Source organism: Spodoptera frugiperda, chromosome 2 (assembly GCF_023101765.2).
Source record: "Spodoptera frugiperda isolate SF20-4 chromosome 2, AGI-APGP_CSIRO_Sfru_2.0, whole genome shotgun sequence".
NCBI lineage: Eukaryota > Metazoa > Arthropoda > Insecta > Lepidoptera > Noctuidae > Spodoptera > Spodoptera frugiperda.
Window position 1 is genome coordinate 682156 of NC_064213.1, and position 12813 is coordinate 694968.

The following is a 12813-nucleotide window of genomic DNA, read 5'->3' on the forward strand; positions in this document are numbered from 1 at the left end:
CGGATTACAAAGGACAATGCTAATAGGTGTAATGACAAGCCCAGTTAGATAATATTAATAGGAACTAGAAAAAAATCTTCCTGTCTATTCAATGTCTCCGTTTGTCTATACGAGTTTAAGTAAGGATAGGCCTATGGCGAAACTTCTTTAAAAAAATCCTAAATATTAATTTGACCTAAAAAACTGATTTTTTTCTTGCACAGAAGAAATATACTGTACTTTATAAAACTCTTAAGGAACCTTTAGAAGTCTGCTAGACTACCACTATAGAACTACAAAACAAGTTTGGTATGTATAATATTGAATAAGGATAGCTTTGATCCTCCAGTCTGCTTTGGTCTGCGCCAAAAAACCAGAAGATCTGACAAAAAAATGTAATTATTATTTTTATTTCCAGATGGCGACACTGGCGCCAGATCGGTGTGAAGTAACCAGACTACTCAAACAATTATGCAGTGGAGATGCATCCAGGTAATTCAATATTCTAAACAGGTTCTGTGGCTCCATTTTCTAAAAGATGGACAGGGGATAATTTTGGAAAAGGAGGCCAACGAGCAGACAGAACACCTGATGGTAAGCAACACCGCTCATGAGTGTCGCCTCAGAACTTGCTGCTGTGAACAAGTCCATTGCTGTAGTAATGGCAACCTCAATAGCCTAGCGAGATAAAACACAAACGTTGCTTGACACCAGCTTTCTAAATAGACAACTAGACAACGTCACGTCTTTTATTCCCGAATAGGTAGGCAGAGGTATTACGACACGTAATGGCGCTATACAATGTACACCCACTTTTCACCATTTGTGTTGGCTATAACACACACACACACAACTTCACGCCTTTTCTCCCCGAAGGGGTAGGCAGAGGTGCACATTACGGCACGTAATGCCGCTATACAATGTACACCCACTTTTCACCATTTTGTGTTAAGTCCCATGTAATAGGGGGTGAGCCTATTGCCATATCCTGGACACAATTCCAGACTCCATGCTACTACCGAGAAATTTTCGAAAATCCGAAAAAAGCCCAGCAATACTTTGCCCGACCCGGGAATCGAACCCGAGACCCCTTGTTCGGCAGTCGCACTTGCGACCACTCGACCAACGAGGCAGTGTGTTAGTTATAAGTCTATTGTAATAGGGGGTGAGCTTCAATAGGCTCAGTATATGGCAATCAATATACTGGAACAATTCCAGACTCCGTGTTTGTGCAATCCTCCGTGAATGAGCAATTTTCGAAAAACCGAAAAAGTTCAGTAATACTTTGCCCGACCCGGGAATCGCACCCGAGACCCCTTACCCGGCAATCGCTCTTGCAACTCGACCAACACTGCAGTCTTTCTTCATAGATACGGCGTAAAAATATTCTGTCAATAAGCATTATAATTGTATTAGTTAAGGCTGAAGGAACAATGATTGGACGCTCCCTACAACTGTACAATAAACCTTGTAGATTACTCGTACAAAGCTATTACTAATGTTTGTTCTATTCACAAGGTGAATTTGTGATATCAAGGCGGATATGACCGTATTAGACTGAGTAATTGGACAAAAATTAAATCTTACTCGTTCCTAAATATGTATGAATACTTTGGTTTAGATTAGATGGGTATCTTTCTTTTCAAACGTCATTTTGTAATTTTATTGTCGCATTTCTTTTTCCTTCTAAATTGATTAGGGTATGTCGCCCAAACGGTGACTTATCACATACCAAGACTGCCAATCTTAGAACTATTACATGAAGCACATACAACGAGTAGATGCCATAATATGGTTATGCACTGTGACGCAGAAAAACGGGAATTTTTTTCAACTCCAAATATGAGTTATCGGAAAAATAACTTTTTTTATGGTGTAGGCCGATAAACGAGCATACGAATCACCTGATGATAAGCAATCCCCGACACCCATGGACACCTAAAACACAAGAGGCGTTACAAGTGCGTTGCTGGCCTTTTGGGGGTTGGGAATTTAAGGGTTGTTGGGGAATTGGGGAATGGGAAGGCAGTTGGCGGTAATTGACTTTGAATATTTGACAATTCTTTCATACTGAAAACTAACAAATGACAATTTTATGCTACAGCTAAGAATTATCTGTTGATTAAAAAATCAGCCCTTAGAGAGACAATTAATTTTTTTACAAGACCATTATAATATTAACGCGTTTTACTACGATTGATATTCGTTTTACTGAATTCTAAAGATAAACTTGAGTTTTACGAATTTATTGAGGAAAATTTTCTCATTGTGCTCCGAGTTTCCTACTTATTATCTGATAGCTACTTGATATGCGTTATTAGCACGAGTTACGACGTCAAATAGGCGCGTATAGATAAACCTTAATCTCAGAAAATAACAATTAACAAGAATTTTTAAGCCGGTAGAATAGAATAGATTTTTGTGACCACCATGTGTGCTATGAATGTGTGTTATGGGATAACTTCCCTACTATCGATACATCGCATACTCGAGCTGCACATCTTCCTCATCCAGATACATAGCTTAGTATCAGTGAAAACGGTCACATAATTTCTCAGCATCTTCGTACCTTAGCTACATAGCACATCTCTGGTGGAAAAGCACGCTTACTCTATATAACTGATGTCAAACATTAATCAAACTTATCCAAAAATTCTGGATTGAGATTAGTCATTAATTTAGACTGTAAGGAACATTTTATAGAAAGATACGTGCTATGGATGTGTGCTAAAACTGCGGTTTTCAACTGGTCTGTCATTTTATGTAAAGGAGGCACACACTCCAGCAGTGAACTGTCACCTTAATCTATGTATTAACAGTATTTGTACCGTAAATATAATTTGGCTTAATCAATCTCTTCACCATTTATGGCGTTTTCATTAACCAAGTAAAGTAACGGGCGCAAATTTTCCCTCTCTATCATTTTCTAAGTAATCGATAAGGATGGAAGTATGACAAAAGTTTGGTGGTGTGTCCTACGCACCTACTCCAACCTGTAACTCCTCAAAACAATTTGAACTTTATTATAAGACTGATGAAGTTGAAAATCTATTTTGCATGTGGTGGTGTGACTAATTACACATCAGCGAACGAGGTGCAAGCATTAGTCGGAGTACTAAATTAGGTAAAGACATGTAAAGGATTACAGCGTGGGGTTAACATGGACGGCCGCCAAGACCAAGCAGTTTGTAATTGATTGGTTTATTATCGAGATTATCTCAAACGATCAGCTATATTATTTTGATAAGATGCATACTCGAATTTCAAGAACCAGAAGATTACCAACCACCTTAAGTGCGGTTTACGAACGGCGAGCAAGTGTAGCCCGAACAGAACCAGACCTCAGACAGCCTCAAAGAGCCATCAGACCACCACAGATGGGGCCCAATAGGGCTAATGCTGACCCGGAGATGCGGACTACCTAGCGGGTTACCGGGGCTCCGACTCGAAAAGCAGGAGTAGGAGTAGAATGTTTTTAGTCAATGTCGCCTCTCACAAAGCTGAAGATTCAAGTGGATGACTTTTCCCCTCATTAAAAGGGACCCTTGATGATCCCATCATTGTTAAACTATGACCCTGCAGTTGCAAAAAAAGTCGCAGTTTGAAAGGTTCAAGTTGTCACTGTCAGACGATGCATGGTCTATGTCAAAAAGTGTAGTAGTTCTTACGATAGCCGCTGGAAGAGTAGGGATGGGAACAAATTATATCCTAATAATATTATTTCCTCCAGTCACCACGAGGCCAGGACTAGACAAAAGTTCATGGAACTTTAATAGCAAGTTTAATATTATTTTCTCAAATAAGCACAGGCGCCAGTTTTTTCAAAATCACTTAATCCAAATAAAAAGTGATTCCGTGAAGTGTAGGCTGATCCAATCAAATTAAGTACTCGGAGTATGACGAACTACACCCACAAGGTAATGGTTCGAGTTGCAACTTGTTCTAATCAAAGCTCTTCTGTATATGGTTCCAAAATACATGAAATGAAGAATATGCCTGCGAACATGATACAAAGAAAATGTCTGTTTGTCTATCATATTTTATTGTAAGGGTTTCGAAAAAACATCTAACACAAGCGGCATTGCAATCTTAAATCAAATGCCATGGTTCAAACCTTACTTGTATCAATTACATGAAAAAAAAACAATAATGTAGACATGAATGATGTCTGTTTGTCTGGAGGTGCTAAACTAACAAAAACTATTGAATAGATTTCCCAATGAATTTTATCATGTGTTTTATGGTATAAGCCGGTAGACGAGCAGACGGACCACAGCAAACGCCGCCGCCTATGCACACCCGAAACACCAGAGGCGTTACAAGTGCGTTGCGGGCCTTTTGGAAGTTAGGAATTTAAGGTTTGTTAGGGAAACGGGGTTGGAAAGATTGAGAAGGTGTGTAATTGGACCTACGGTAACTTCACTCACACAACGCAAGCGTTTTGTCACGTCGGTTTTCTGTGAGGCCGTGGTATAAGTCCGGTCGAGCCGGCCCATTCAAGCCGGAGCATGGGTCTCCCACACTTAAATGAGTGATTGAAAAGATTATTATTTAATGGAAAGATCTGAGATCACATAACATGAGATTACGCCTTTAATCCACGACAGGGGCAAAGGTAAAGGAGTGAGGTATAGAGGGACTGTACAATGTGCGGTTCGTGCAAAAAGTCGTCTTAGTTCAATATAATAATAGTTAAGTAAAAACTTGTAATTTAACAAAACACAAATCTTTATATCATGTGTTAGATAAACTGCATGTGGATCCAGTCTTGAGATATTATTTATTGTGAATTTTCCTCCTTGTTACTTTATCATATAATTTTATATTTTACCTGTTTGTAACAAGGTTTAAGATTAAATAACTTAACTGGTTCAGTACAACCATTTCCGATTAACGTTTAGATTTAGTTACTTAGTCAGTTTGACCGTATGTATGTACGTTCGTGGGCGATTATCTCGCGTTTGGCTGAACCGATTTTGACCCGGCTTTTAGCATAATATTTTATAGATATTGAAGAAGGTTTTAGGGATATAACCCGACTTAAAACAATGGAGACGGTAAAAAACAAAAGGGGTCCTCTTTACAAAAATAGTTTTATTATTTAGGGAAAAGGTGTAACGATTATAATTTGATTGTGGGGATATCTTATTTCTATAAACTCAATACTTAACACAGCTTGACAAAAGAAATATAGATAGGGTAGCTTTAATCACACATCGAAACATGCATTGTTTTACTTCGGTTTTCTTAGTATTTTTGTACGTACATAGATATGCTTTTGTATATGAGTAAGTAGTACAATGAGTACATTTTCCTGTCGCTTTAATCTGTAAACATAATTCCTTATCTCAAAAATACGTTCTAGGATAAATGAACAATGACCTGATGAAACACCTACCTAGTACCTAGGCACACAACAAATACTTATTGAAAAATAATTCCTGAGAATATTTAATTTGTAATCCATTGTAATCCGTAGATATGTGGGCAGGTATGATAAGACATTGCTATATAGTACATTTGTAATTATTGTGTTATTTTTGTTGTAATCTGATTTCTTCATATCTGATACGGTGCCTACATAGTCTTTGAACTTGGCCTCAAATTTTATTCAAGGATGTTCGTTGTTTTTGTGTCTTTATCTCTGTAAAATTTTTGTTTTGTTCTAATATTATGTGTTCGCACGATACCTGCGATGTGGATGTGATTAGACGCAATCATTATTATAATACCTAATGTCTGTTTACAAACAGACCGACACGCTTCTTTTTATGTAGTAGTTGATTTATCCTTACTTTTTATAAGTTAAATATTAGTTTAGAGGTCAAGCAAAAGTTGTTATATAGGACCTAGCATGTAGATATGCATGTAATTATACATGCTAGGTATAATATAACAATTAAATACATATAATTTGTTAATAAAAGGAGTAAACGCTAGAAGCTTGAAATAGTTTATTATATAACTAGCTTCCGCCCGCGACTCCATCCGCGCGGATATCGGTCTCGCGTGAAAGTTTTATTTCTCCATTTTGAGTAACTCTGACAATGACATCTTATAAATATCTATTGATTGGACCCAAATACGGCGAGGCCCATAATAATTAAGGAGATCCCTCTATTGAGCTACTGCTGTTGAGCTCGCGTTCTGTCGCAAATAAAGCTGAAAACAAAGATTTTTTTCTACGTATTTTTCAAGGATAAAAAGTATCCTATTTTATGCCCAGGATAGTAAGGTTATTTGTTGTAATTATACCAAGTTTCATCGAAATCGAACCGTCAGTTTTCACGTAATGCCTGAACATACAGACAGACAGACAGACAGACAAACAAAATTTTTTATAATCACATGTTTGGGTTTGGTATCGATCCAGTAACACCCCCTGCTATTTATTTTTTCAATATTTTCAATGTACATAATTGACCCTTCTACAGAATTATTATATGTAATAGATTCTTAATGTATTGTTTATTTATAACAAGATTTTCCCGCTTCTAAAAATATTATTTGTCGCTTATCTACTCGCGACCAGCAATCAATATACGTAACTAATCTTTGAAAATCTCTTTTCGGTTTCTCCATATGTATAGTAGGATTTCTAATCTGTTATCTTTATTCTCTGCATGTACATTTTCCTCTACTCCCAAAAATAATCTTGAATCCACAGTTACAGTAGTGTTATTAAACAAATATACTTTCTTATCACTTCATTATCGATTCACAGAAGTGCCTTGTTTGATAAACTACGTGATCGATATTTTTCTCGAAATGTTCACTTTCGAAAGTCATGAAGTTTCCCCTATATGTTTCATTGATAAAATTTCCCATTGTATTACATACATACATATGTACATACATACATAACCTCACGCCTCTCTCCCATGGGTGTAGGCAGAGACAATGGAACGCCAATTGCAACGTTTCTTACACACCTCTTTCGCTTCATCAACAGTCATCATCTTATCATCGCATTTTATTATACTTCTTTACACATAATTTATTTTACAATCAGAATAGTTATGTGTTGCGTTTTTCCTGTTGATTGTCCATTGACATCGATATCAACAGCATATAGAGATCGTGGTAATCTCATTCTGTATTAAAGATTATTATTTATTTTAATGATTGTGTAAGAGGAAGAATGAAAGGAAATACAACGCATATTTGTTACTTTTCTAGAGGAAGGATAAATGGAAAAGGAAAGTTATTTTTTATACCACAACAGTGGCAAAAAATCACACTGCCTACCTGATGGTAAGTGGTTACCGTAGCCTATGAATGCTTGCAACACTTGGGACATTGCGCTTAAAGAACCCCATATTGTAGTCTACTGAAAAACCCTTTGGGAAGTTATATTGGGAAGTCAATACAACATACTGATATCAACAATTGACAAAATAAGGTAGGTAATAAGTAATCACACTCTTAGAATCTTTCTCTGCAATAGTAACAAATATGCGTTGACTTTCCTTTAAAAGAAATCCTTTCGTTTATAAGAAAGCATATAACAATATAAACTTTGTTACACCTTTGTTTAGTTCCTAACAAAATGGACCTAAAAACAGCCATTTTCGAAATCCAATAGTAACCCGCAAACTGGCACAATTCCTTAACCAAAAACCGCCCTTCACTCCATATCTCCCCACCTTTATCTTAACTCCCCATTAATACGTTCCAAGTTTACAACCAGCATTATATCATCATGACATCACCATACTCCCGTTCCCCGATGAGATCACGGAGGCTCCTCCATGGAGTCACCATACCCTCGCATGGGGGTCACGCGCCGCACCGTTTTATGGCAGTGTTGCCTTTCTAGACACTGTGTGACCGTAGCCATGGTAGTTACATCCCATTGTTTTAGATACTACTCGTTGTATGAACTAAATTGTCTAGTGAAATGTTTGTTTGTTTATATGTTTTGGTTAGTGCAACCTGTGTTACTGATGAGTGTGAGGTTTTGGGTTTTGATTTCAATGTTTAGGGTGATTAGGTTATAGGGATTTTCGATTTATATTTATTCATAGTACTAAGATCTGATATAGCTATTACAATAATATTGATTGGATTTTTGGTTTTCTTCTTAATCCGTTTCTAATTTTCCTTCATAATGATAGAATTCTTAATTATTCTTAGTCTCTACTAGGGTTGCAATATAACATTAAACAACATCCGAATATTTTTTGTGACCCATAGTAATCAAAATAAATTAACAACGCCTATCTCTCATGTCAATCCGAAATGTCATATATTATTAACTTCGACACGTTACTTGCATACATACACCACACGGGCACCCTCACGTGCGATTAGGTCACTGCTCAGTACTGCACCTACCAACACCGGTCTCATGCTGAGCACGCTCCACTCACTACAAGGACAGCCCCATCTCTTCATCACTAAGCTAATTATCTACGTGCCTACATTCACGCATTTGTCCCTAATGTACTATAGTTATTTTCATGTTGACATGCCCTTACTCCCTTAGACAGGTACCTAATTTGTTATTTGGCGTTTTAAGTATCTTCATCATCATCATAATTATTATCAGTCAGAAGATATCCACCACTGAATCCTCCGATGACTCCCAGATCGGTCGGTTGGAACCGCAAGTGATAAAGTTAAATATAATAACAAGTAGGTACTCCCAAGTTTTCCTGTACGGATTCATTACTGCTGGTCTAATGGAAATTACGCTTGTCATAATATTTGATAGTGAGTAACAAGTGTACAATACCAACAGTCATTTATTCTGCCGAACAATTGAAAGTGCACGGATATCTCCAATAAACCTTTCTGCATGCTTGTTCCTTGTCGCAAGTCCAGTGTTGATAGATTTTTTTTTTGTATTGTATATTATTGTATTGTATGCCTTATTTTTTTAAGTAGGCCCGTCCAGTGACCTCAAAGGTGGCGATAACCTACATATTACCCACACTCAAAGCCAATAGTGTATCAGTCTTTGTTTATTATGTAGGCATAATGTTTGTCTACAAACAAATTTTGGTTTTTACATAATTTCTTGATAATTTTATCTTTTGTAAGTATTTTTAAATTGAACAGTTCATCAATTATTTAGGTTTCTTTGTAATATTTTTTTATTGTGTTTATATGTAATGAGTCGACGTTTGGCCAATATCTTGCCTGGTGGTAAGTGTGATACGACCTACGATATATTTTACAAAAAAATGCTATCTAAACCATTTGTATTGGTGTCACATATACCTACAACAATTAAATGCAGCCGTAGGAGTATCACGTCCACACAAATTACATAATCCCTCAATCCAGATTCCTGTAAGCTGACAAAATGCGACAATGATGAGATAATAGCATGCTGCTGCAGATTGAGACGGCCTTGGACGTTGATGTCATCGGGTTGCTTACATACCTCTCTATGTCCCAAACTTATACCGTAAACAGTTATTTTTGTGTGTTTGTCACATGTTTTGTCATCTAGTTGATGATTTTGATCGGATGATTTATTTCTCCTTCCTTATATTGAGGATTATTGACTATAACGACGCTGGAAAGGCAAAATGTATTAACCGCCATTATGTGAATTGTTCAGTAGAGCGATTTGAAGTTTCAAATTTTGCAAAAAAAATCATAACTAATTAATTACTGGAGCTTTTTCATTGAAACTCAAAATAGTTATTACGAATAACGTTTACTATGAAATGTAATAATAGAAAATAATGTAAGTGTCTTCGTGTCCAAGATTTTGGAGTTAATACAATGCAGGCCATAATCTTGGTTAGGTAAAATTGACTTAAGTCAGTTGACCGTACTCACCGTGTCCAGGTAAAACATGTTTTAACGAACAAAAAGCTGCATAAATGAGCTAGATAAAATGTGTTATATTCTGTACAGCATACTAACACGTCTAAGTAAAATGTTTTATCAGGCCCGGTCAAGTCAGACCATGAAAACTAAAATGTCTTATCTTGCATTAAGCTAAAGTTTTCACTGGGCTTTAAGTATTATCTCACAATATTAATGAATAATGGAAGTTACGGGTAAAACTAAATAACGCAAAAAAATTTTTTAAAAGGACTTTTCATCGCAAAATGAAGAAAAAATATAAACCACTTACTTCTGAGATCAATCAGTCTTAAAAAAACCGGCCAAGTGGGAGTCAGACTCGCCCATGAGGGGTTCCGTAGCAGCAAGTAGATGGCATAATATAAAAGTTATAAAATAACTTCGTTATACATAGTGTTTGTATGAACGACAAAGTTATATTTGCGTTTTTTGCAAATGCACTTTTTTATTACGTTTGATGGGTCGACGTTTAGCCGCTATCTTGCCTGGTGGTAAGTGATGACGCGGCCTACGATGGAGCACGTCTGCCCATAACCAACCTATTCACTCGGGCCTTGAAAACACCCAGGTTATACCCATCAGGAAACACAGACTCCGGCAAAGAATCCCACTCTCTAACAGTTCGCACATGGAAGCTTGGAGTGAAGCGCTTCGTGCGAGTGGGTGGGATATCTACCATGAAACGGTGACGCCTCGCCGATTGTCTTGTGGTTCCATAATGGAAAGGACTCGGGGGAATCAAGTTGTGCAATTCCCCCACACACTCTCCGAAATGTATCTGGTAAAAAACGGAAAGGCTTGCAACCTTGCGCCTGTGTTCAAGGCTTTGAAGCCCTGCCTCTACAAGCGCATCATCATTGATGAGCTTCTTGGCACGCTTTTCGATGTTTTCTAGCGCTTTAATCTGGCATTTAGCCGAGCCGTCCCAAAGGTGAGAACAGTAATCCATACATGACCGAACCTGCGCTTGGTACAGGCTCAGCAGTTGTTTCGGTGTGAAGTACCGTCTCACCCACCAGAGGATACCCAACTTTCTACCAGCCAGATGCGCCTTCGACTCTATATAAGAGCCGAAGTTTAGTGTAAGCGATAAAGTTACGCCCAGAAGCTCAAGATGATCCGATCCGCACGCACGGGTCTGGTTCTGGTCGGGCGGCGAGCTACCCTTGCTCGCCGTCCGCAGACCCGCACTTACGGTGGCCGGAGATCGTCCCGCGATCCCCGACGCCCGGAGTGTCTCACGCGACGGCTGGGACGTGAGAAGGTTCGTTCCCTCACGCGCCCCGCCTTCTCCGTAGCTAGCATGACTGCTTCGCAAAAGGTGGAGACGGCATCCCAGTCCCCCTCGCTCCGCACCATGGCCTGAACCAGTGCCGGGCGCGAGAGGTCACCGTCGCCGACCACATCCCTGAGGACTTGGCGGTGCTCAGCCCATACAGGACACACCGCCACCGTTCACGGACGAGTTCTATTAGTATTATTTCTGAAAAAGTAATAATGATATCTCGTTCAAACCAATTTTCTTTGAAAGTTTCAAATGAAATTTACAGCATATATTTTTTTTTTTTAGTTTTGTCCCTCCCATATTTTAAATGTCTATCTTTCAAACAATTGATTTTAACGAAAAATGGTTTTAGGAACCTTAATGTCTTTTTTAAAGTATTATCGATAGACACCCATCACGAATAGGTTAAAACTTTTTGAATCAGTTCCATGTATGGGGTGCCCCTTATAATTTATTAATTGTTATTCGAAATCCAAATAGCGGTTACCAGAATACATCAACCTACAAAGTTTCAACTATGTAGGCCCAACAGTTTTGCCATTTTGGTACGGAACATGGAAAGGCAATACTTTTAAGTATACCTAGTAGAGATCAGATATCACAAGTTAATAGGTACACTTGTACTTAGACTTATACTAATCAAATACAAAATGAAAAACAATCAGACTTTGGAAACATATTCAAGACATAGATAACATGAAACTTCATCAACATCTTTTGTATCAGTATTAATCTTATAAGTGTAAAATATAATCTCACTTAATCTTATATTGAAATAATGACTGCCTCCTTGGCCGAGTGGTTGCAAGTGCGATTACTGGGCAAGGGCAATACCCGGGTTGGGCGAATTATTGCTGGGCTGTTTTCGGTTTTTCGAAAATTTCTCAGTAATAGCATGGAATCTAGAAATGTGTCCGATGTATGGCAATAGGCTCACCTATTACATGGGACTTACAACATAAATTGTGAAAAGTGGGTGTACATTATACAGTGGCGTTACGTGGCATAATGTGCACCGCTGCCTATCCCTTCGGGGATAAAGAGCGTGACGATATAATAATAAAAAATAATCACATTTTGGAAAATTAAAAATCTTCTTCTATATCGACATCTTCTATATCAGTATCTGGTAAATACTTTTTGGCATTACACGTTTGCAAACTAAGGTACTCCTCATATTTACGTACAGTGTATTGCGACAGCGAGCGTGAACTCCCTCGTCGACAGCGCATGGGTGACTGAAGCGCCCGCGCAACGCTCTCGGCCCTGATTAACAGCCGCGGTCTCGGTGAATTACAGTCTTGAACTACCGTCTAACCACCATAGTTTGGTATTTATCAATCTTTTTTGGGAGGGTTAACTCACAAATGCAATTAATTTTACATTAGGTAAATTAATTTAAGTGCTACAAACACATTAGAATAGCTTCAGGTAAAATTGTATTATCAACCATTTTAGTAATGTGGATAAAATTGTTTTAACGTCCAAATAATTGTAACATGCAGAAAAGTAAAATGTTTTAAACGCAAAAAACATATATTTTATTTACAAGTAAATTGACTTATGTTTAGATTTTATAATAATTGCCAATCTGTAAAATGTTTTATTGCGTTACTTTTTAGAAAAATAGAAAGGTAAAGAGATTTAAAACCAATCTAGTTGTAAACTTAAGCAGATATAAATGACTTATCAATAGTTTGTTACTATCATGTACGCTTTATGAG

The 12813-nt window shown here is 37.6% G+C and overlaps 1 protein-coding gene across 1 annotated transcript in view; it reads left to right on the plus strand.

The window, feature by feature from the left end:
* Positions 1 to 12813, plus strand: part of LOC118269042 (uncharacterized) — a 51030-nt gene that overhangs the window by 32463 nt on the left and 5754 nt on the right. The window contains exon 19 of the mRNA XM_050700732.1: positions 398 to 471. Within this exon, the coding sequence (XP_050556689.1) occupies positions 398 to 471 (74 nt within the window). The remainder of the gene's footprint in view (positions 1 to 397; positions 472 to 12813) is intronic.